Source organism: Salvia splendens, chromosome 19 (assembly GCF_004379255.2).
Source record: "Salvia splendens isolate huo1 chromosome 19, SspV2, whole genome shotgun sequence".
NCBI classification, from domain to species: domain Eukaryota; kingdom Viridiplantae; phylum Streptophyta; class Magnoliopsida; order Lamiales; family Lamiaceae; genus Salvia; species Salvia splendens.
In genome coordinates, this window is record NC_056050.1 from 14,882,510 (window position 1) to 14,909,434 (window position 26,925).

General features: G+C 36.0%; 1 protein-coding gene across 1 annotated transcript; it reads right to left on the reverse strand.

Annotated features, from left to right (window-relative positions):
• Nucleotides 1-14,113: 14,113 nt before the first annotated feature.
• Nucleotides 14,114-16,638, reverse strand: LOC121778407 (serine/threonine-protein kinase RIPK-like). The gene is made up of 5 exons (XM_042175757.1): nt 16,259-16,638; nt 15,907-16,042; nt 15,023-15,159; nt 14,803-14,926; nt 14,114-14,716 (listed from the first exon to the last, which is right to left on the reverse strand). Exons 1-5 carry the CDS (start codon nt 16,613-16,615, stop codon nt 14,268-14,270), a joined length of 1,203 nt encoding a protein of 400 aa, XP_042031691.1. The 5' UTR covers nt 16,616-16,638; the 3' UTR covers nt 14,114-14,267.
• Between the last annotated feature and the right edge of the window lie 10,287 nt (nt 16,639-26,925).

The following is a 26,925-nucleotide window of genomic DNA, read 5'->3' on the forward strand; positions in this document are numbered from 1 at the left end:
GCTTGATTGGTCGGCTTTTACCGAGCTGTAGGCTGGGGCCGAACTCTTTGGTAATGCCGAACTGATACTCTTCCTTGGGTTTTGGGCTGAGGAACTATTGCCGAGCAGCTTTTGCCGATCTGAGAGTAGAGCTTGATTGGTCGGCTTTTACCGAGCTGTAGGCTGGGGCCGAACTCTTTGGTAATGCCGAACTGATACTCTTCCTTGGGGACCGAACTGCTGAGCTATTGCCGAGCAGCTTTTGCCAATCTGAGAGTAGAGCTTGATTGGTCGGCTTTTACCGAGCTGTAGGCTGGGGCCGAACTCTTTGGTAATGCCGAACTGATACTCTTCCTTGGGCTTTGGGCTGATGGGCCGTCACTGCTATTGGGCTTGTTTAGTACGTACCCCATCAGAAATAAATCAGAATATAAGCTTGCTTCAGTCCTAGAGATGGTTTCTCTTCTTTTGACAAAGAAAGTGCACTCAAACTTGCAACTTTTTATCCTTCCAATTTTTGAAGCATTGATTTGAGGTCTCTTGATTGTCAACTTGATATATTCATGGAGGATACGAGAAGAGATAATGACTTTCAGAATTTGCAAGATCTTAGTTCTCTTTCAATGAAGCTTGTTGAAACAAAGAGGGATGTGGCTTACCCCTTTGTCTTTTTGCTTATCAAGTTGATTTTGATTCTTTCGGTTGCTACTACAAGTGTAGAGAGAGTATTTTCTGGAATGACGTTTGTAAGAATAAGTTGCAAAATAGAATTGGTGATCAACCTGATGATTGTTTGGTGACTTTCATTGAGAAAGAAATGTTTCTACAAGTTTATGATGATGATAGAGCCCATCACTTTGAGGAAATGAAGATTCGTAGAAAAATAAATTAGATGTTATGTATAGTTTTTAGTTTATTTTATTTTAAAATACACGATTTCAAAATTGAATAATATTTCAAATATTATTTTACTTCTATTTTCTACTATTTTTTTAGTATCATGTAATTATTTATCATACGACTCGTATTCCCAGATGACAAATCCTGGATCCGCCACTGGATGGATGTGCAAACCCTCAAGCGTCCAATGCAAATATTCAATCATTTTTTTCTAAAAATCAGCATAGACCAGGTGGGGGCTTTGGAGGATCCTTTTCTCCTCCAACATTGAAGAGTCGGGCTAATGATGATCCAAAAATACTAGCACCGGTGGAGGCTCAAAAGGAACAACGGCTAGTCGAGGGACTCCTTGCAAAGGTTTTGAGTGTGTAATCCCTCTTCCATCTTTATATGTCTACAAATTGTGTGACGATATATGCTTTTGTCATTAACTTCGCTATGTTTGGAATAAGAGATACCTATGTAGATTTTCCTTTAAAGCTAACTTGGATGTGTTATGAATGAGAAATCTAGGATTTTGGGTTTAAGGTTGAAGGATATGATTGCTAATATCACTATGCTTCCCACTTTAGTTCATAAACTTTTGTACGTGATTTGGTGGATATGGGAAATTATGTACCTTGGTTTTGCAATGATGGGTCGAAGTTTGCATGTTTTGGTGACTTTTTTATGAGTACTTCATGTATGGATGAACATGTGATACCTTTTTGGACTACCTTTTTGAAATTGTGGATAGATCAAGAACCCGGTAAGTGTTATACTCCTTATTGATACGCTCGGATTTGGCATAGTTTTAACGTCGTTATTTAGTCTGTTTTGAGTGTCAAGTTGCATTGCATATCCATTATTTGCATATTTTTATATATTTTGGTATTTTTACATGTTTTGTTAAAACTGTGCAAAAAAACCTAAAAAGATAGTAAAAAGTCGAAATTGAAAGTTTGGAGCATTCGAGCCAGCCAGCGGTCCGCTGGACATTACTTAGTGGCCGCTGGCTGCTGTGGCCCGTCTCGAAAATCTAAGCTGAAAAGAAGAACACGACCAGCGATTGCTCATCAGAGTCCAGTAGCTACGGAATGTTGGCCAGCGACCGCTAGACTTTGTCCAGCGGCCTACTAGGAAAACGCGACGCATAGAATTCATCCTATTTTCTATCCAAGACTTACTATATTATGCTGAAGAATTGTCATATCATTTTACACAACTTGAAGGATATAAATACCCCCTAAAGATTCATCAAAGGAACCTTTTGCTGCATATTACACCAGAGAATAATATTTGATAGTTCCTTCCACTGTTTATCTTTGCTCTCAACCATTCAAGGAGTTTGAAGCGTGGAATCAAGAGAAGATCAAGGCTACGAGATTCAACCTTTGGGTTTTATTGTCTTAGTACTTATGTTTTCCATGTTTTCCCTACAAAGTATGAGTTTAGTGTATTTTTTCATGAGTAGTTCTAGGGATTTGTTAGTAACGACTTTGCTTTATACAATTCCTATTTATTTAGTATTCGTTTTGTTCATTACTTGCTTCAATTCTAAGTGCGGGATAATGCTTCATGTTTGAGTGACACATTCTGTGATGATTTATTGACTTGCAAAGTAATCGAGAGAGGATTTGCATGTTAGAAGAGTTTAGTTGATGCTACAATTATTTCCCCTTAAAACGGCACTTTTAATTGAGAGCGAGAACAATATGAGTATTTTTTGCTTTTGGGAGTTGCAAATCTAGATTGACGACCCTAGTGTGTGATCTACTTTGTGCCGCATGGGAAATATTTATGTGACTCGTTCTAGTAAAGTATGAACTGTGCTAGGGTGTTGTAGTTGGAATTTGTATAAACCATAACTGTGAAAGAACATCCCTGGAATTCCCTTATCCCATCTGTTTTATCTCTGCGTTTTATCTACAATTGTTTATTTAATTTCTTTAACTTTCATGTTTTTAGTTCTTAAAACCAAAACTGTGTCTCCAAATAGTGAAAGAGGATAGCCAATCTATGATCATTTCCCATGTGTTTGATATTCGGAACTGACCATTAGTTGTACTAGATATATGATAGAGGATAAAGATGATTCTATGACTCTATGTGTGTGTGTCAACTGGCTAGGAGGGTACCTAGACCTAGCTGTGTCGTTGGGTCTGTGTCTATCTTCCCTATCAACAAAAAAATACCTCAACCCACTTCTACTGGCTAGTATAGTGGAGTAAGGGTCGAATCCCACAGAGATGGATGTAGGCGAGATACACTTGCGATGACATTCTGGGAGCGGTTGGTTAGCTACCACGCTTTTTTTTGGGGGTTGAGTTTTACCTAGTCGGAAAATGAAATGGAACCTATGCCCCTCCTGACCAGTAGGTCAGGGTGGGCTCTAAATGCTGCGTGATAAAAGAAATTAAAGTGCGTGTGTAAATTAGGGTACGAGTGTGCATGTGAGAAACTACTAGATGTGGCTAGACAAAAGGTAAAGAGAATCAAAGGACATGCTGGCAGACTGTCTCCTCTGTGTGAAGAAAAGCTGAAAAAATGCAAGTACAAAAGCAAAAAGCAACCAAAGCAACACAAGTGGTCCCATTCTTTGATTGTGACATTATCTTCTTCACCAAGCTAAACAAACAAGATCTAACAAACTCCATTGATGAATGATCAAGCTTGAAAATTCGTAAATGCAATATTTAACTTGAAATCGAGAACGAAAGCTAAGAAAACTGAGAACGAAAGCTAAGAAAACTGAGAACGAAAGCTAAGAAAACTGGTCAGCGGGACAAGGTGACAGAAGCAAGCCAAGCAGAAACGATTCCCATGCATTTTTTGAGGAACTTAACCTGATTAAAACTTGTAAACACTCCAAGAAAACCTAGATCTAACTAAGCAAAGCAGATTCAAGCACTTAAACAACAAAAATCAACTTAAAACTACCAGATATATCTACTAGGTAGAAAGAAATAATAAGCAAGCTGAAACACAAAATAAAACCACAATAAACTTCATTGAATTCAAGATTATCACCCAAAAGATGTTCCAACTAAGTAGCTACTAGAATCCAAGTCAAAGGCAAGCAAAAAAACCAAGTACTTAAACTAAGAAATCTTTAAAACAAAGCAAGTAAAAGATTGTTTGGCTCATCGGAAATTGAAACTGGAGGAATTTCTGGAACTACGGCGGCTAGAATGAATCAGGCATGATGCTCCTCGCCGGCAGGTGGCCGGAATCTTCAAGTCAGGCTGCTGGATTTAGATGCAACTAAGATCTAGTGGAGCTATTCTCCTCAAAAGTGATGTAGTAGTGATGATAAGTCCTAAGTGAAGTGGTGCCAAAATTCCCCCTTTTCTTTATGTTCAGCTCCTATTTATAGGGTGGCTTGCCCTAATTTCTAGGGCTTTCTCTTCATGTGAAATGACAATTTTACCCTTCTTTAGATAGGTGATTATTCCAAGCAAGTCCTTCCTTCTCGTGTCCAGTTCTGTAGCATCCATCCTGACCAGTTTGCGTATTTTCTGCTCATACTAACCAGTTTGCACACTTTTCGCAGCTTTTTCACTCGAATTCCTTCTGAACCTTTCCTCCTGATTTAGTACTTCAACCTGCACACTTTAGCAGCTATTTTGCAGATATTATCCAATAAAGCACCTTATACTGACCACTAACCAAGGCCGAGAACGAGACTCATCAAACTGCTCACACTTAACACATACTTGTCCTCAAGTATGAAGAAACAAGCTAAATAAAAATAATGAGTTGAGTTCGCAAGCCTGGTTACCTTCCCTCACCGACCTAAGACTCTAAAACTTAAAAAACTCATAAACACATTACACATGCTATATTTTCAATCAATCCTCCCCCTTGGGTTGAATTGATCCGGTTGTAAACAACTTCGAAATTCTATCACCCTTCCATTCACTGGCTAGTCTATCCGCTTGTCAAGATCGCCACTCTTATAAATCAAAAGCTAGGTTCGCTAAGTCACTCATTCCTCACCAGAAATGTTAGGACTATTCTCTCAAATTGCTGAACCACATATGCATCGGACTCAGATCTCACGTGCGGCTCCTGAAGGGCTTTAAGGCTTGTAATGGGGCTATTGGTTTGTAGTATTTGGGGTGGATGTTCCTAAGGCTTTAAGGTTCAAAAACTACTACTTTATTTTGATGTGGAGGAACTGTGTGTATCTGGGCTTTTGGTTGTTGCTTCTCTTTGGCTAGGCGTTTCCTGATATTGACCTCCAACTGGTCAGTAGCTTCTTTGTGGCTTCGCCACCCTTATTCCTTCTTCCTTCTTTTTGTGGTCAAGTGTTTTCGACCATTTTCTTCAACATATTTTTTTAATGTGGCTTCGCCACCCTTATTTCTTCTTATTTTTTTTGGACCCGGAATTTTTCCTGGTCGATTTTCTCCTTACCTCTCGATTTCTTTCTCCAATTGATTTTTCTTGTACGTCCTCCTGGCCAGCCGCCTTCTTGCCTTATGCCTCATACACACACAGTCCCAGTGGCTAGTGGTTTATATCTGGGTATAGATTTGGCTAGAAAGAGGGGTTCTAATGGTGGTTTTTTTTTGCATGGGGGGGTTTCCTAATGCCTTCAGGACTTGCTACACGTGGCCACCTTACCCTAGGCATCATGTGGCAGTCACTCTTTTCTTTTCTTTTTTAAATGTTTAGCGGAAAGTGGTTCCACTTTAGGCTTTTAACTCACCATTTTAAGAGGGCTTTCACAATTGGCTTCTAATCGAGTTTTTCTTTCATACTTGCATCCTCTAGACTAGCCTGGATCTAAGAAAGGTGGTTTCTACTTTTGGTGTGTTTTATTTCCATCGATCATCTCGCCTTAAGATTGGATCAGTTGAGTTTTAAGCCCGTGTTTTAACACATGTCCAAAAAAAAACAAAACTTAACCTAAACTGACTTACTAGGGACTGACTCGACACATGACAACACATATATACAATTATACTGGCCATTATCTCTTCCTCCCACTTCATCCTTGCTTGCCTTGACGCAAGTTTAGTGAAGTGGAAAACAGGATGACCAGTATCCAACACATAGAAGCACAAAAAACCAGAAAACACATAACACATGGAAACCGTATTATATATGAAACTTCTCACACTTAGACTATGCAATAGGCTAAGTGGGAGAAGAATAACGAACATAGAGAACACATAGACAATGTGGAACAAGAACTAATATGCAAAACATACTATGTCAACAAAAACTTCTCACACTTAGACTATGCAATAGGCTAAGTGGGAGAAGGTATAGGACTCACATAAAAAAAACACAAAACAAAGACAACTTCTAACATCCTAAACACATATAGCGTTGTAAACCCTCGTCTTCTCACACTTAGACTATGGAATAGGCTAAGTGTTATGAATGAGGGTATACGCATGCTAAAACATGTACAAACAAAAATAGAAACAACACAACTAGAAAAAAAACTCAAGTTTACTGAAAATAAAAAGAAAGCTAACTGGTCAGTTGGTAGGGTCGGTCATCTTCTCCTCTGGATTCTCTTTGGTCAGGAGACTTGTGCAGTTTCCTTCTCGAGTTCCTTTGTTGGTACACATCAGGGGTGTCACTCTTTTTCTTATGATTCTTGAAAGTCCCCTTGATTTCCCTCTATCAAATGGCGCCGTTGGCGGGGATGGATGACGTTTTTGCATACATCTGTTGCATGACACTTTGGTGTACATATAGTTAATTGTTTTTCTTTTCTTTTGTTTCTTAGTTTATGAGGAGTTTTGTTAGAAATTTTGGTGTGAATATTGTAAATAAACTTTTCTTTATTTTTTGTGTTCCGCAGTTAAATGAAACTAAGTCCAACTGGCCAAAGGAAGAAGGGGCAAATCCAGTCACCACTCATTCAGAATTAACCATTGCCTTGCCTGTTGACTTGGATGCGAGCAGTGAGGAGGATCGCGGCACAACCATCAAGAGTGAACCAGAATCAATATCCGCAACTGAAGAGGAGAAAGCCAACATGACTGACCAGGAAAATGATCCCGAGATAAGCTCGTTGTACGCTCACTTGGATGGCGAACCACCGCAAGCAATCGTCACGACCCTAGGACAAGAAGCAATCTACGTGGAGCCCCACATTATGGCCGTCCTGCCTGTGTTCTTGGGAAGGAGTTGTGACAGCCCATACGAGTTCTTGCATGAATTTTGCAAAATCTGCAAGGCTCTAAAGCGGCCAGCGGGGTCGAGCGAAGGCGACTACAGACTGAAGGCCCTTCCCTTTGCCCTTAAAGGGGAAGCGAATACTTGGTTCAAGAGGCTGCCACCAAATTGTATCAGAACCTGGTCTGACTTCAAGATGATGTTCTTGGATCAGTTCTTCCTAGCGGCCAGGACAAGTGCACTAAGAGATAAAATCCGAGGAGTTACACAAGGTTATGATGAGACCCTGAGTCAGTACTGGTCAAGATACATGGGTGTGTTGGACGCATGCCCAAACCACCACATGTTGGAAGTAGAAATTTACTCGATTTTCTATGAGAGGATGAATGCGGAGAGCAAGGACTTAGTGAACTCATCAAGTGGAGGAAGTTTTTCCAAACTACGAGTTAGTGAGGCCAAGAGAATCATAGAAAGACTTCTCTACGCGAAAAGAGCCCATGACAATCCATGTACTCTCCCGTCCAGAAGAGGTATGACAAATGCTGCAGCAGTAGGAAATAATGATCAATTAGAGAGTAGGATTGACAAGCTCGAGAGGGCACTTTTGTCAGCAATTGAGAAGAGTAAACTGCAAGTTCCTCCAGTCAATGTCACCACGGTAACTGCCCAAGAGGATCACTATCCAAATACGAATGGGCTTTGGAATTCAAATAGGAACTGGAATCTTGAAAAGCAGGAGGACACGCCTTGGAGAGAACACCTGGACTTTAGATGGGGAGAGGGAAACTCTAACCAGCCCAACCCACCTTAGAATGCATACGATGGACCCCCAGCCCAAGATTCACAGCCGAACTGGTCAGGAAGAAACCAGCATAATCCGCACCCACCAAATCCATATCAAAATACCACACATGTGCCACAATATCAGATGGGAAACCAGAATTACCAATCCCACTCACCCCAACATTGCCAAAATCACTCATGCCCTAACCCTAACTAGCATCACCATCCCAACCAGTTCAGTCAGTACCCTTCACACCAAATTCAGTCAAACTACCCTTACAATCAGAACCGTCCCATCTACCAGTCGCATCCAACGGCCAGTATAACTCTCATCACCAGCAAAATCCCTACCTACACCACCTGAATCCCAATCACAGTCAACCCCACAACTCTAACCAATTCGGCCAGTACCCCTCTCATCAAAATCAGCCAAACTATACCTACCACCCATACCCTAACACCCAGTATAATCCCCACCATCAGCAAAATCCTAACCATTTCATACACAAAAACAAGTCAGGAAGATCTATGGAAGAGATGATGGGAGAGATGTTTGCTTACCAGCAAACCATGAGGAGCGAATTTCAGTCAAATAATGAAGTGGTGCAAGGCATGCAAAACGTCCAGAAAGAGCCTAAGGAAAATATGGACATGCTGAATAAGCAACTGTCCTACCTGTCCAGTTCGATGAACGAGATTTGTGGGAATGTGGAAAGGCTCCCAGTTATGGTGCACATACCTGACAAGGCTAATGTGAAGAATGTGACATTGTGGTCAGGTAGTCTGAACGGAAGGAGTCATTTGGGGAATCAAGCAAGACGAAGGATAAGGGGGACATACTGACCAAGAAGAGTGGTCCTGATGAAACTAAGCCAGTTGCTGAACCTCAAATCAATCAAGGTCCGGAAGAGAGTTCAAGGGAAACCACTAAAGAACCTGATGAAGAGGTGAAGGAAGAAAAATCATTCCCTTACTGTTTTGTAAAAAAGATGAAGGAGGGAGAACCCGTAGACTACATGTCTATCTTTGGGAAACTTGAAGTGACCATACCTTGCATCCAAGTTGTAAAGCTACCTCCATTCGGTACAAATATAAAGGTGTACATAGTTGGAAGTACAAGGGAGGAAGAAAAGATTGTGACAGAAGGCAACACTCCAACCATGGTCTTGAAGAAGCTACCACCCAAGAGGAGTGACCCAAGATGGTGTGATCTAACCAGTAGCCAAACGCTTACTGACCAGGATATTGAAGAGACTATTTGTCAGAAGTCAAGATTCGCTAGAGCCACTGGGGCTCACCAACTGGCCGAGAAGAAGGCAGAGAGAAAACAAGGGCTGAAGCGCGCATCGAGGCAAATCATCGGGCGTAGGATTGAGAAAAGGAAGGGGCCCAGCAAGGTTCATGATCTTGTAGAGATCTCAAGCGAGTAGGACAAGACTCCTTGCAACAAAAAGAAGAGCAAGGACACTGATACTGGCCAGGAAGATAGTGGACCTCCTACAAAACCTAGGGAGGATCCAAAACATGCTACAACCAAGTCAGAGACCCCTGCTATTGCCGGACATCCGTCATCGACCCTTACTATCCAGGAAGGGGGTTCTCCTACAAAACCTGGGGAGAACCCGACTGCAACTTTCGCCCAGCCAGTACAGAAGGCCAACATCGACAATCCACTTGCCATCCCTGCTGCTCAGAAAGAGACACCAGTACCAGAAACCGACTTACAGGAAAATCAAGACAAAGAAGGAAAATGCAACCAAGAAAGAAAGAGGAAAGGCAATGGGGCAGCAAAGCAAAAGAAGGAGACCAAGAAGCCCAGGGTGGTCCTATCGGCCTTTATCATCTAGAAGCTGGGACAAGTGCCCAAACTGATCGGGAGCAAGGTCCCCAGCAACCATCGTCTGCGGCCCATGGATAAGAGGAAAATCAAGGGGACTTTTAAGAATCATAAGAAAAGAGTGACACCCCTGATGTGTACCAACAAAGGAACCCGAGAAGGAAACTGCACAAGGCTCCTGACCAAAGAGGATCCATAGGAGAAGATGACCAACCCTACCAACTAACCAATTAGCTTTCTTTTTATTTTCAGTAAACTTGAGTTTTTTTTCTAGTTGTGTTGTTTCTATTTTTTTGTACATGTTTTAGCATGCGTATACCCTCATTCATAACACTTAGCCTATTCCATAGTCTAAGTGTGAGAAGACGAGGGTTTACAACGTTATATATGTTTAGGATGTTAGAAGTTGTCTTTGTTTTTTGTTTTTTATGTGAGTCCTATACCTTCTCCCACTTAGCCTATTGCATAGTCTAAGTGTGAGAAGTTTTTGTTGACATAGTATGTTTTGCATATTAGTTCTTATTCCACATTGTCTATGTGTTCTCTATAGGGGTGTGCATTCGGGTTTCGGTTCGGTTTTTTGTCAAAACCGAACCAAAACCGAAAAAATGAATTTAGTTCAAAATTCAAACCGAACCGAACCCAAAAAACCAAAAAACCGAAACCGAAAAACCGAAAACCGAACTTAAAAAGCCGAAAAACCCAAACAAAACCGAAAAAACCGAAAACTCCGAAAAAATAAATATAATATTAATATATATGTGTGTGTAATTTATTTTATTTTATATGTACTAATAGAATATTTATATATAATATAAAATTAATAATACATATAATATATATAATATAGTAGAATTTATTAAAAGAATATACTATATATTATATATAATATAATATATTACATTAATAGAATATATAAATATATAATTCGGTTATTCGATTTTTTTCTTCGCCCGAACCGAACCGAACCGAAAAACTGAAATTTTTATATTTTCAAAACCGAACCGAACCGAAAAACCGAAATAACCGAACCAAATTTCAAAATTTTGGTTTGGTTCGGTTCGGATATTCGGTTTCCGGTTTTTTTGCTCACCTCTAGTTCTCTATGTTCGTTATTCTTCTCCCACTTAGCCTATTGCATAGTCTAAGTGTGAGAAGTTTCATATATAATATGTTTTCCATGTGTTATGTGTTTTCTGGTTTTTTGTGCTTCTATGTGTTGGATACTGGTCATCCTGTTTTCCACTTCACTAAACTTGCATCAAGACAAGCAAGGATGAAGTGGGAGGAGGAGATAATGGCTAGTATAATTGTATATATGTGTTGTCATGTGTCGAGTCAGTCCCTAGTAAGTCAGTTTAGGTTAAGTTTTGTTTTTTTGGACATGTGTTAAACACAGGCTTAAAACTCAACTGATCCAATCTTAAGGCGAGATGATCGATGGAAATAAAACACACCAAAAGTAGAAACCACCTTTCTTAGATCTTGTTAGATCTAAGAAAGATAATGTCACAATCAAAGAATGGGACCACTTGTGTCGCTTTTGTTGCTTTTTGCTTTTGTACTTGCATTTTTTGAAGAACTTAACCTGATTAAAACTTGTAAACACTCCAAGAAAACCTAGATCTATTTCTGGAACAAAGCAAGTAAAAGCTTGTTTGGCTCATCGGAAATTGAAACTGGAGGAATTTCTGGAACTACGACGGCTGGAATGAATCATGCATGATGCTCCTAGCCGGCAGGTGGCCGGAATCTTCAAGTCAGGCTGTTGGAGTTAGATGGAACTAAGAGCTAGTGGAGCTATTCTCCTCAAAAGTGATGTAGTAGTGATGATAAGTCCTAAGTGAAGTGGTGTCAAAATTCCCCATTTTATTTATGTTCAGCTCCTATTTATAGGGTGGCTTGCCCTAATTTCTAGGGCTTTCTCTTCATGTGGAATGACAATTTTGCCCTTCTTTAGGTAGGTGATTATTCCAAGCAAGTCCTTCCTTCTCGTGTCCAGTTCTGTAGCATCCATCCTGACCAGTTTGCATATTTTCTGCTCATACTAACCAGTTTGCACACTTTTCGCAGCTTTTTCACTCGAATTCCTTCTGAACCTTTCCTCCTAATTTAGTACTTCAACCTGCACACTTTAGCAGCTATTTTGCAGATATTATCCAATAAAGCACCTTATACTGACCAGTAACCAAGGTCAAGAACGAGACTCATCAATCTACTTAGTATACTTACAGGTTTGTTTAGTGCTGATAAAAAATGCATTATTTATGCTCATACTTGGATAATGTGGTTCCATTAAGATTTATAGAAAGCATGCCTGATTTGAGGACAAATCATTCCCAAGAAGAGGGGAATGATATGAACCTAGATGACTCGCGTTATGGAACGACGCCTTGAAGGATCAGGGCATAATCTAAACAGGTGAATCAAGAATCTAAGAAGGAAGAGCCATTAAAATGGTGCTCGAAGAAAAGGTGAATGAATCAAGCCTAAAAGTGCGCTGGAGTGGCCCTAGAGGGAATGACCCGACCGAGTGTCTACGTGAGGCTTGAGGTACCCGACTAGGTGGCAGACTTCAATGGTCACGAGGCTTGGACCCAGCCAAGTGCTCAAACAACCCAACCGGCGAGGATGCAATGGAGTCAGAGGGCAAGAACTAGTGGGGTGACTTCGTGTCACTAATTTCACCTGACCATCGGGTAGAAGGAGCGACCGACCAAGTGAAACTCTACTAAAGCACCACCCAGCCTGGTGGAATGCACAAAGTCGTGGTTTTTTAGCCATTTTCGAACCTTTTCATCTTCATCTTTCCCTAAGTATAAATCCAAGTTTGTAAACGTTTTGTAGGAGACTTGGAACATATTTGGAAACTCTTTTTGAGTGTTTTCTCTCTTTTGAAATGCAAGGTTATCTAGATTCGAACAATCGAATTTGTTAGTTGATTGAGCTTGCATTGCTTAGGTAGATACTCCCTACGTCTCATGTTAGTTGAGGCATTTCTTTTCGGAACGAGATTTAAGAAAGCTCCGTTTAGTGAGTTAAATAAAGTAAAATAAAAGTAGAAGAGAGAATAAAGTAAGAGAGAGGACGGAGGGTAAAGTAAAAGAAAAAAATAAAGTTGTTTTGATTAGATATTTTGCTTTTAGCCAAAAAGAGAAACGACTCAAGTAACTTGGGACAACCCAAAATGAAATACGACTCAAGTTACAAGTAACTTGGGACGGAGGGAGTATATGCTCGTCATTATTGTATTGCTAACAAAATGAAGCCGTTGTAAATGAGTTGTTTTGGTGACAGTATCTAATAGTTGTCTTCATTTTCTAGAATAATGGCCAATGTTTCAAAGAGGATTTACTATTACTAAGACTTTCTTTATTACTCCATCTGTTATTTAAAATAGACCAAATTTGCTATTTTGGACGTCCATTAAAAATAGACTAAATTTGTCATTTTGAGATGTCCCTTAAAAATAGACCAATTCTATTAAAAGAAACATTTTCTCTCTAATGAGGCAGGTCAAATTCTTTACTAACAATACTACAATCACTTTTTCTTTATATCTCTCTTACCTTACAATTGTGCATTAAAATCCGTGTCATTTCAAATATTTAATTTAGGGACGGAGGAAGCATATTTCTTCCATCCATATTTTTAACTCAATTATATGTGGGTTGAGTATTTGGTCTATAAGTTTAGCTAGAAGAACAATTCTTGGGGAGCATATATACAATAGATTCACGTGAGTAGAAGAGAGAAAGAGAAATAATAATTGAATTGGTGTTAGTGGATCATGAGATCTCATTATTAGTAATATTAATATATGGTGAAAAAAAATTTAAAAATAGAAGTGCACTAATTTCAATGGAAGAATTTAGTATATAAAAAAAGATTATTTTTGGATGCAAAATATTATATAAAGCATAGTTTATTTTGAATTAGAAAACTGATATATCATTACACAATGAAAAACAAAATTAACATATCCATTAAATTAGTGAATTTGACATAAAACCAAGTAGACAAGGACCAACCAAACCTTCAAAAAGTTGTACTCCTACAGAGAAACGTAAAACCAAGTAGTCAAGGACCAAAAACTTCAAACATTGTACAAAGATATAATTAAACAAAAATAATACAAAAGCTTCACACGTATTTTGCCTAAAACCTTTAATCCACTTCTAGAAATTTGACTACGAGGGCATAAATAAATACAAATGTATTTGGAGAGAAAATACGAATTATGCTCTAGTGAGTAGTGACCATATTTCATACGAATTATTGAAGTGCTTCCTCCTTTCTTGGAGAAGTTGTAATATATTTGGGCACATCAAACAGAGTGATTGATATTTGAAATGATGTTGCAGTTTGCAATTTATTCTTTCAGTTTTCTTTGTATATAATGTGAATGTTGTGCCAAGAGCTTGCTAGCGAATGGTATGATTGGTAACATAGACCAAGCAGATTGTCAATTTAAAAAAAAATCCACACCCAAAAAACGAATTTAACATGTGCTTACATTACAATAAAATGAACATATGAATTTCTACGTATATCTTCATTTACAATTTGCATTATTCTAACATCTCTATACTAATCAAGCTCTATTGAAATCTTTACCATGAAATCCAAGGCCGATCTTACTTCATTTTCAAATGTCAACGGCCTTCATGTCCGATACTTTATCTAGTTCCACTTCTTTAGCTTCTCCTAATTTAGTTTCGCTAGGAAAACATTTCACTGTATTGCTATCTGTCGATACGGTAAAAACGAAAGTGCCAGTTTGAGCATCATCAAAGTCTTTCAAGGGCTCCAAAACTCTCACAACTTCAGCCATGGTTGGTCTAAGCTTAGGGCGATAGCTTAAGCACTGATAAGCCAACGCAGCCACCTTTTGGGCAGCGAGTTCGGGGTATAGGCCTTCTAGTCGTGGATCGATAACCCTCACCAACTTCCGTGGATTTTTCAACATAGGCCTTATCCGGTCTACTAGGTTTTGGTCTCTATTGGGGCGGCTCTTGTCTACTGACTTTCGTCCCGTAATAAGCTCTAGCAGGACTACTCCAAAGCTGTATACGTCGCTTGCTGATGTTAAATGACCTACACACATGTGACTCGATCAATCAATATTTATTTTGTTTTAGTAGTCATAGTTAAAAGTTAGTTATATATTACTATGTTTTTACCTGTCATGATATATTCAGGGGCAGTGTAGCCTTGAGTGCCCATAACTCGTGTGGAGATATGTGTCTCGTCGCCTTGTGGGCCATCTTTAGCAAGCCCCAAGTCGGCAAGCTTTGCAGTGAAATCCTGAAAATACGAACAAGGAAAGATTAGCAAAAATGCGTATAGACGATACGATACGAATGATGGAGATCGGTTGAGTATTAGAGGAATAAGAGTTACAGAGTCGAGCAAAATGTTGGAAGCCTTGAAATCACGATATATGACTGGGTTTTTGGATTGGTGCAGGAAAGCAAGCCCCTTTGCAGCTCCAAGAGCAATCTTCAATCTTGTAGACCATGGAAGTGGAATGCACATTTCTAAATACACATGTTTCAAGTTAATATTACTATCGATCTAAGTGTCTTAAATTCGAATCAATTTATTCACTGGACATAAATTTAATATTGCAATTAAAAAAAAAACAAGTGTTTTATTGAAGAATTAATCAGATTTCACGTAGATGTTGACATTCGAGAGTATCATATCACAAAATAAAAAACAGATATTGACTTTTGCAATACACAAAAATAGTTCTAAAAGGTATTCGAATAGTTCAATATGCTTTTATTATAACTAAAAGTCACTCAATTAGGTGACAACGAGAGAAACTCGCGTGTAAATTTGTAGAATAAACAAAATAATTGACCAATATAAAATTTACAATCATATTCTAGCTTTTCAACCAAACCACGAGCACAATACAAGCATCTCACTTATTTTTTTCAAAATGTATGCCTCCCATTCCTCTAAAATAATATACTTCATACGATGACATTAAAATAAAATATTTTTTTATAGAATATCCCATTAGAATTGAAACATTTTCTAAAATGAAAATAATATTATCTCTATTTTTTTTATCTCTTACTTTATTTTCTTATCGTAGTTTACATATTGAATTAGTCTTTACTAACAAGTTGATGATCATGCTGAAGCAAAATATAAAATAATAAAATAAGAATATATTTACTTGCCCCAGTTGAAAACCCTTGTCACAAGAAACAAATAAAAAATAAAAAAAATAGTGTGGTGAGTAAAAAATAAACAACAATATTCGTACTTACTTCTAAAGAGCTGATTTTCCAAGCTGCCTCTAGGCATGTATTCATACACCAGCAGCCTCTGCTCTTCTTCACAACAATATCCAACCAGCTTCACCAAGTTTGCATGTCTTAATTCACCAAGAAAAACTACTTCTGTCTGATCACCCCAAATAGCCCAAAAATCAAGAATAATCCAATAAATAGTTATGGCAACTAATTATGAACTGTCATTCAAATATATATGGTTTAGTAACTTCATGAATTAAAATTTCTTTAGGCATGGATAGACACACATGGTCTTTTTTAAATAAATATTAGTAGAAAATTATTGTATGAAAAATTAAAAAATATAAAATAAATTTGAGATACATACCAGCCATTCTCGGTGGCCTTGTTTGCCGTCCAAATCCAAGAGCTTAACGGCGACGGGCTGGGCCTTCAAACCGGGCCGAAGGCCTTCATGAATGAAGCCCTTGTGGACGGGCCCGAACCCGCCTTCACCGAGGAAATTGGTGGACGCGAAGTTGTGAGTAATGAGCTTCAATTCCTGCAGCGTGAAAGCGTGGAGATTCGACGCCGCCAGAGACACGGAGAGCTCCTCCGAAATCGTCGAGCTGCTCAAATCCAACAGCGAAATCCTTTGAATCGACGTCGACTGCTGCTTCGTCTCCGCCTTGAAACACACCGGAAAATAGTCCTGCCACCTCGCCGCCCTCTTCTTCACCGCCATGAGATATTGAAGAATTAATGATGTTTTTATTTATTCATATGTCATAAGTTACAGATGGTTTTATAATATGGTGAGGGAGGTGGATTATATTAGTTGATAATTAATTAATGGTGGTGGTTTACGCTAATTATTTATTCACACGTCAATAATGGATACAGCATATAATTAGTAGGATAGTCGAATTAGGTGCACTGCGTGCTTGTCCACTACATTATTTTATATGTATAGATTAGCTTTACAGTTTGAACATTGTGATTGTTTACGACATTAAACATGATTGACTAGTATGAGTCATTGGTTATAAGTTTTCAAGAAAATTAAAATAATACTATAATGAAATTCATGCATCAGCAAGTGTTTTTGGGTAAACCTGCATCAAAGTCAATTCAACTGCACAAAACAAATCTATTCTTCAAAATTGTGCTTGTAAATTGCATATCAAATACTCGTACTAATATCACTATTACTCCATATCGAATTTATAACAGTACTAGTTAATAATAGCATATCACTATTGCTATTATAATGATAAAAAAAAATTAGTTATTAAAGATTAGAAAAAACTAGTCATTTTGCTTTAAACTAGTATTATTAAGAATTACTCCCTCCATTCTAAAATAGTGAAGTCATTTTGTCATTTTGCAATGTTCCATAGTAGTGGATTCATTTCCCTCGTTAGTAAAAGTCAGCACATTTCTTCTCACTTATTTTACTCTCTCTTGCTTTATTCTCTTCATTTCTCTAATTATTTTATTTCCTACTTTATTCTTCCTTTAATTAACTCACTTTACACAATTTTTTTTAAATCACGTGCCAAAAAAATGCATCCACTATCGTGGAACAGAGGGAGCATTTTGGTTGTGAAATTGGGTGAATTCATGACAAATATGAATTACTATTATATTAGTAAGAGTAAAATTGTAAGTGTGATTATTTTTTTATTTTTCTATTTTAGTTAGTATTTCTTTATGTTTCAACTGTAGTTTCGCAGTATTCATTTTTTTCAGTTGTCACAATATAATTGACTCATTTCATTTTTACTAACTCTCTAAACAATATTCTATATTTTACTTTATTATGTGTTTTATATTATTAGTTCCATTTAATCATTATTATGTTTTATTAGGTGTTGAAAAGAAATGTAGTTATAGTGGGATGCATGGAAGGAGTAATAGATTAACTTGTTCAAACTTTAAAAGTGAATAGAAAAAATGAAAATGGCACTAAAATTAATGTATTTTTTATGAAATTGTTGAACGGAAAACTCAGTACTTTCTTGTATGACCAGCTTATTACTGACTAAGTTATAATAGACATTTTTGCATGTCGCAATTGGATGAATTAGTTAATTGTTGGTAGGCTTACTTTTCAGCGCATTTCTATATTGTGCTCAAGTATTTTAACATAATCACCCTTATCCTTCCAATTTGAGAGAATACGCATTTAATTTCAAATTTAAATTTGAAAACAATCTCTCTCTATACTAATTACAACTCCATTTCTCAAAAATGATTATTATCGGATCCTTAAAAGCGATGACCAATTAATCCTCAACTAATGAAGTATGTAAGTTTATTGCATATAACAAATTTTTTCTCTTAAGTCATCTTTTTATTTAGAAATGTTTTGCTATACTCAAATAATTTTTATGTTGTTATAATTAATATATTTTCACTCTTAATTTTTTTTTCTTTTACTTTACTTTTTATTTGATTTATTTTTCTATTTTTTGTACTTTATTGTCTATATATCCTTAACACATTAAATATCCATTTTTAAAGCTTTGTGCCAAAAAGAAGTGCCTCAGCTATGAAGAAACAGAGAGAGTAACATTTACCGTAACACTCCAAAATGGATTCAGTCTAACCGTATGATTATAATTATATTATAAACTAATTGCGATTCTAAAAAATACTATTAAGAATGACTAGTAAATAAATAAGTATACTAAATCAAATGAGTAATATAAATTTCTAACATGATTTAATATTATGATTATCAAAATTATGGACTGCTATATAGCTTCACGAGTTCATATTAACAACGGCTATAGTTCGATATTCGTGTAGTACTATGTTATTACTTAGTATATTTAATTATAAATTTATACAACATATACTCCCTTCGTCTCACTTTAAATTACACATTTTTTTTGGGATGTCCCACTCTAAATGTCACATTTCTATATATAAAAACATCACTATCTCTATTTTTTTTACCTTTTTTTCTTACTTTATTCTCTCTAGTTTACTCACAAAACAATACTACATAAAATCTCGTGCCGAATTATAAATGCTCTACTTAGAGAGGGACAGATGGAGTAGTTTGTTATACACATTAATACTATCAAGTACTCCTCCGGGCCCACCGAATATGACCTACTTTCTTTTTTAGTTTGTCTCATCCTAAATGACTCATTACTGAAAATAGAAATCACTTTATCTCTACTTTATTCCTCTTCTCTTACTTTATTCTTTCTACTTAATACACAAAATAAAACTGTATAAAATCATGTACCGCCCAAGGAATGGGTCATATTCCTTGGGACAGAGGGTGTACCATAATATATTCTAGTGTATAAAGTTATTATTATGAAGTCTTATTAATCAATATTATAATATGGTGGAGTATCTTAATTAATACTATGTAGTTGTATTAATGCTGTATAAAGTTATTATTATGGATTAATAATATTATGAATTATTAATGTTGCATATACCATATGTTATTATAATTAGCACCATGTATTATGGGTTTTACATACTGAAATATTATGAACTTTTATAATATGATAATCTAATAGTTGTACTTATTATTAGTGTAGTACGATAACTTGCTAGATTAGGCCATTAGTGGGGGAAAATTAAAGATTCAATCAATTAATTGGATATGTAGTTGATCTAAGCTTAGATTTATCAATTTAACTTAAATTGAAAAATCAATTAGAAATAAAATTGATTGATTCAAATTGATTAGTTGGGGATTCATTAGATCAATTGGGAAAAATAAACTATTGGATACTCTTTTAGTTCATTCCCATAAGAGTATGCACTTTTTAATTCTATTTTTTTTTATCTATAATAAGGTGAAACTCATTCTTTACTAACAATACTTTATTTATTTTTTCTGTTTATCTCTCTCTTACTTTGCCTATTGTGTATTAAAATTCGTGCCTAACCAAAAGTGCATATTCTTGTGAACTGAGGATGTACCATTTCCCATTATATATATACTTAGTACACAAATTAATAATTATCGTATATTTTATAAAATTATTTTATATTTTTAAAAGTAATTGATAACATCAAAACATGACAGTATAGTAGTCATATGAAATTTATAAAATAATACAATAACTTTAAACAATTAAACGTGATATAGTAATTATTATTATTATTACTATTATTATTAATATTTATTAATGTATTTACTTAGTTGACTTTATTATAATAACATTATTTTTTAAATTATCATACATTTCAAATGTTAAACTTTGTATTATACTTTATATCACTAAATTTATATTAATTTATTATATACTATTAGCATTATGGAGGACTCCTATAATTTAATTATTGGTGCAAAACGTGACACACACTTTAGACCTATACAATAAAAAGAATTTAAATATTTAATTATAATATTATATTATACTACATTTACCTAATATTGTTAATTTTTATCATAAATAAAAATATGAGAACATAAGAGTAATAAGTATATAGCGTTATCGAATGTTGAGGAAAATATAGATGGAGAATTAAGGAAGTGGTAGATTAGTCTTGAAAATTTTGATACTTCCCAAGTGCATTAAATTTGGTTGAAAAATCTAATTATGGTCCGCCATAATATGGTCATTTAGCATCACTCTTTCTATATACTTCGGATAATTGATAATTCAACACAGTTTTACAGCTTGCTAAGTCCATAATAATTATACAACGAGCTAGTTATGTTGCTGGTCTCGGAACCGTCAGATCCACTTTGGGGGGAAGTGAAATCAAATCGAATCATGAAGGATCTAGTGTTTCCAATAGTTTTTATTTTCTCATTTACAAAAATTAAATCACTGTTAATACATCCAACGATAGTTTCTTTCTCTTCATTATTACTCAAATTACCTTTTTATCACTAGCATCAATACTATTTTTTCTCTCCACTTAACACATTAACCAATGATATCCGCTAAATTATGTGTCATTTACAAATATAAATATCTGGGTATGGGCTGGATTGCATAGTAACTTATTTTGTCATATCTTTTAAAATATTTTTAACATATATTAATATTAAGATATTAACGTCTAATATCATCAAAATTTTTAAAAATATGTTTTTTCCACTTACTTTAAACTTGGTATATAATGTCATGAACTTAAATAGTTGTTGAATTATTTCCACCAGCTACGAAATTCAACTTCATGTAATTAAAATAGATAACCATATCTGGCTTCTAGGAACTTTGAAATCACATTACTATCGTTTTTCAGTGGTAGTCATATCTTATGTGATATAATGAAATGCAGTCGAATTTTGTTGCTGGTAAGAAAATATCAACAACTATGTAAGTTCGTGATATTATATGTCAAGTTTAAAGTTTGTTGGAAAAAGCATGTTTTTAGAAAATTTTGTGATATTAGGTGTCAATATACCTTTTAAATTTTATACTTTCACAGTCCCTGAAAAAATATGAACTATTTTCTTATTAGTTCGTCCCTGAAAAGTACTCCCTCTGTTCCTTGTTAATAGAGGCGTTTCTTTTTGGTACAGAGTTTAAGAATAGTGTATTAAATAGATGGTGAAAACGTAAGAGAGATGAAGAGAGAATAAAGTAAGAGAGATGGTTACTTTTTACCAAAAATAGAAATGACTCAATTAACTTGAAACGTTCCAAAATGGTAAAATGACTCTATTAACATGGAACGTAGAGAGTATGAAATTTCTATTATTGAAATAGTTAAACAACACATTACTCCTACACATCATTTTGTTTATAACTTTTACACTACACTACTAATGATGTGAGCTAACTCCCCATTAACATTACTTACACTATCATTTATCTCTCTTTTTCTCTTACTTTACCAATTACGTTAAAACTCGTGTTGATCCAAATATTCATACTTTCAGGAACGGAGATATTACGAATTAAAAAAATACTAGTTTCATTTATATGATTAAAATATTTATAAGATTATATATATTCATTTAGAATTTATATATTTATTGAATGATTTTAGAATTAAATGAAATATTAAATTAATATTGATATTCACATTTATTTTATTGCAATTATTTTTGAGAAAATTTAAACTAATACCTAAAAATTAGAATAAATATGATTAAAACTATGGTAAGAGTAGAAAAGAAATAATTATATTAAACGTCTTCTGTCCCATAAAAATATGTGAATTTTCCATGTTCGTCCATTCCATAAAGGTATGAGCATTTCCATTTATGGAAAGTTGTCTATAACTCATTACCTATTGAAAAGCTACTTTTTTCGATTGTGTGTGTTCGCGCAATTTAGCAATAGAAAAATAGTGCAGACTGACCAAGAGACAGCTGGAGTTTGAATCCCCTTGCACTACGAAAGACTTGTACAAAACAAAAAAATCAGATAAGGAGCTATTTGACCGATTACATGATCAATCTATTCACATGTTAACACAGAATTGCACGCTAGAATGTAAATAATTCATGCTTAAAGAATGTAAATCCTAAAACATGATTTCTACTATTTAGAGTTACCGATTTGATTCTCCAAAGAATCGTCGATTGTTTGCGCCTTCTCCACGATGATCTTCAATACTAGACCACGGATCTTCTAACTGGTTTTCGAACTGTGTTCCGAAATCAGTGTGGGCTGATCTTATCAGAACACTAGGACTCGAGTAAAGAAAACTGAAAAATCTCACGGAGGAGAGTTGAGAGAATTTTCGAGCTCCTCTAAAAACAGAGGGGAACTACTACAAATTAATTCATTATATCTCCCATTTATTCTCCTATTTATATTAAGTTCATATTTGGGCCCAGTCAGGGATCTATGGAGGTTTGGATGTGGCCTCACCCAATTAGCTTTTTACTAATTAAATTGAACCCATAATTTAATACAAGCTTATATTTGGATATTATTAGCAGCCACTACAGAAATAATATTGCATTGCCCATCAAAATCCGAAATTACAAGTAATCCGGGTTTCTATTTTATTTAAATATTTATTTCCCTTGCTTAAGATATAAATGTCCATTAATTAATTGAAGTCTTCTATGGACTTGATTAATTAACATCTTATTAATTCAAAGAGTGGACGTAGCAAGAAACACTTTTTTATTATTCATGGAATAATTAAATTCCAACTGGCCAGTTTTTCGAATAATAAAACCTTGTTCAAGCTCCTCTTGAGGACATTATCAAACGAGACTCACCTCGTGCACGATTCAACATAATAGCAATCATAGCACCGCTAGATATTAATCACCACTACCTAATATATCAGGATTATTGAGTTGCAAAAAACCCGCACCATTTGATAAGTTAAAGTAGTGCATAATCAATACCGTATGCTCAATGCTAACGTATGTAGATTAAGAAATAGTAGTTTATCAAGACCTAGTCTTTCAGTAGATAGCATAAAGACATGTCTTGCTGTTAGATCCATTTAGTGTTATACCACACCAACGTCATCTTATTTCAATAAGGCTTAGAAATAATCGGACTGACATTGCAACCTTTCGCGATAGGTAGCCAAAGCCTATCTAGGTTGTGAAATTCTTCTTTCTCTTTTGCAAAGCATTGCATAGGGCCGATTGTAGTTACCGTAAAGTGGACGACGCCCACAACCAGTCTACTAAGCAAAAGACTTAGGCTTTGTTTGCTTCTTATGCATTTAAATGTTTAAACAACATCTTATAAATTTACAAGCAAACACAATGTAATAATATACTGATTCTATTCGTACAAACAGCTCGAATAATACCGAATCGGGTTAAAAGTGGATTGTAGAGTTTTCCGTATACAAGCAAGATTCTATTCGTGCTCGAAACATGCTTTTCAGTATACCAAACCTAACAGAGACGTTGACCAACGGATCAAGACAACTCCTAGACAATCTACCTGTCGTTGGGGTGCGCAAAACAGAACGAAAACCGCTTTCAAGTCCTCCACCCACAATACTATTAATTAGTAAAGAGAAGTAAAGGTCGAATCCCATAGGGTTGAAGTGTTTTCACATTTGTTGTTGTCACTTGGGAGTTGGCTGCTGCCACACTTTAAGAGTGGGTTAAGTTTAAACTATTGGACTGAGCAACTTGAACTGACTCCTTTCTAATGGATCAACTTAAACTAGACTACATCTTAGACTAACTAACTACTCCTAACTTTGAACTGATCAACCTAGAAACTAACTGAATTAAACTGAGAGACTCATGCTAGACTTTCCCAAAATGGCTAAACAATGGGTAACAGTAAAAGTGGGGACGAGATCCCTTAATTAACAGACATCAGAAAAGCTGCCAAAAGTAAAAGGAATAAAGCTGCAATTCTGGATCTGAACCACTAACTACTTCATCTTCTTCATCAGATTTTTCAACAACAGGTCGTAACTTAAAACTCAAGCACTAGAAAAGGAAATAACCGGAGAGATGATGTAAAAGTAAACTCGACTACAACTACCAGATCTAACCTACTTGATCAATTTAAAACAGAGCGTGAACAGCGGAAACCATAATTCATGCAAACTCAAAACACGAAGCTCCAGATCTACATATATTAACGAGGATCCTCAAAATTCAATACTATCAAAAACAGATCTAAGACTTGCAACACAACAACCAGATCCATCCTCCTAAACTACCAACTGCGAAAAGCATCCAATCAGATTTCAACGAAGTTGCTCGAAAAGTAAATCAACCGAGTTCAGTAGAAACATTCATGACTGAAACTTACTAAATGAAAACAGAGTAATAAAATACTTCATAACATCAAATGCAAATTAATAGTTTCAAAAAAAGGTTTCACCAATACGCAGTTCTAAACTAGAGAATACTTCTAAATGAAAATGTTGCAGACAGAAATCTAAATCAATTGTTTCTTCACCCTTATCAGACGGTGGGACACAGATACGATGAACTAAAAACAAGAACCACCACAGCCAACCACTAAACCCCCATGCCAAGTGTGTAGAACGAGAATTTGAGGAATGGAGAGTAAATGTGAGCTTCCGAAACTCAGCTCAGGAGAGAGCTGATGAAAAGAGCTGCCTCAATCTTTCTTCCCTTCCCTATTTATAGGGAGGCTTGAGGCTTAGATCCCTAGGGCACTCTTCTTCAAAAAGGTCGATTCTGCCCTTCCAATGAGGATCTTAAAAATATGCTCTATCTTCTTTCACTGCTTCCGCTCTTTGCTCACTTGATCAGTTCTCAGGAAGTATAAAATTGTTCCATTTCCTCCTTGATTTGTTGTCCGCCAGCTTTCTTTATGCATTTCCTAGTTCGGCGGATTCTCTACACACCTGGCTCAAAATCACACGTTAGTTTCCAAAAAAATCACAGAATTTCACCCCAGAATAGATGCATGAAACAAGCCTTATCAAACTGCTCACACTTAAACCATACTTGTCCTCAAATATGAAAAATAAAGAAACAAGGCGAGTTTCAATGCATGGTTCCACTTTGACACGAAATACAAAACAGAAAATGGACTGACTCCTACAAATGAAAAGAAAGACTCAAAAAATACAAAAGATAGAAAACACATAAACACATGAAATTATCAAACTGGCTCAACTATTGGCAACCGTCTCCACAAGCTTAAGATCAATCCAATAGTTTACAGTTTCAAATTCATTCCCCTCTCTTCTTCTATCGTGATCAGTTTGTCCGTTTGCCAGGATAACCTTAAATTTTACCAAAACTGTTGGATTCACTCGGCCACTCATTCCTCACCAGAAATGTTAGGACCATTCACTCATTCATTTTCCATACCACTGATGCTTTGAGTTCTATTGACAAAGACTAGTTCCTTAAGGTCTTTCTTTGGGTTCTAATGAGGCTTGGGGTTATAATGTTTGTAGGTAAGGGTCCTAGGGGTTCTAAGTTCAAAAGTTCAAAACTGAAGCAACCTCCCTATTTACAACCTTAAAATATTTCCAAAATTTGGGCATATTCCCTTGCCATTTTGGCATTATTTCTCAGGGTCAGGTTCACATTTTGTTCCTGCCCTACATGTATTTTTTTTCGGGCCAGGTTACATTCTTCTCTTGCCCTTTTTTTCTTCCAAAGAATTTTCTCTCTTTCTTTCCTTTTGCTAAGACTGCACATATATATTTTTCTTTTCTTTGCCTATTTGGCTACTCTTTTCTATTTTATCCCCTCTACCCCAGTTGGTGAGTTGCTCATTTCTATCCCCTTACTCACATGGTATGAAAGCTCATGGTTTCAAGGGAAGGGTGAATTTTAGTGTAGGCTCAAATTGGGTGCTAGGGGGTGCCCTTACAATGAGGCTGGTTCAAATAGTTCGAAAGAATTAGGCTCAACTGCTTATTCCTAATGCATTAGTCCTTACTAACCTATGTCATTTCCCTCTTAGCATTAAGTGGCAGCCACTCTGTTTCTCTGTATAGTAGAAAGTGTTCTACTCTAGCTTTTAACTCACATTTAGAAGGCTTCACAGTTGGTTCATATTAAGGTTTTCCATCGTTCTTACATCTTCCAAACCGATTCTGACTTATTAGGAAAAGGCGGTCTCACAAATCTACATGTATCCCCTCTTCAATCACTCTTACTAAGGGAATCTTGCATTTTATTTGACCAGTTAATACCAAAAACATATAAATCCTAAACTAACATGTAACATTAGACTGACTCACGAGCTAACACATATTAACACTAACTACGCTAACTGTCCCCCCTTCCAACTACATACTAGCTTGTCCTCAAGCTAACTTGATGAAATGGAGACAGGGAAGTTAGTTTTCAACAGATAAACACATATTTCTCACACTTAGACCAAGCTTTGGGTTAAGTGGGAGAACAATCAACAGTAGAGAAAACACACATTATGCACATAAAACTTCTCACACTTAGACCAAGCATTGGGCTAAGTGGGAGGAGACACTTAAACAAAACAGACAAGCGAAACACATGCTGTATAGTTGAAAACTTCTCACACTCAGTCCAAGTATTAGGCTAAGTGTGAGAAGAGCGCACATAAAAACATAAAACAGAAAAAACAAAAGCACATAAGAGCTAGCTAGAACAGAAACTATAAAAACAAAAAATTTAAAATCACTTGGTTTCTAGGGATTTAA

What these genes read in the sequence shown, in the direction of transcription:
- LOC121778407 (XM_042175757.1), bottom strand. Translation starts at nt 16,615, where the DNA reads ATGGCGGTGAAGAAGAGGGCGGCGAGGTGGCAGGACTATTTTCCGGTG. An exon ending in AAGGCCACCGAGAATGGCTG is followed by an intron (nt 16,043 to 16,258) that starts GTATGTATCTCA and finishes TGGGGTGATCAG; the next exon opens with ACAGAAGTAGTTTTTCTTGG. An exon ending in GGAAAATCAGCTCTTTAGAA is followed by an intron (nt 15,160 to 15,906) that starts GTAAGTACGAAT and finishes ATGTGTATTTAG; the next exon opens with AAATGTGCATTCCACTTCCA.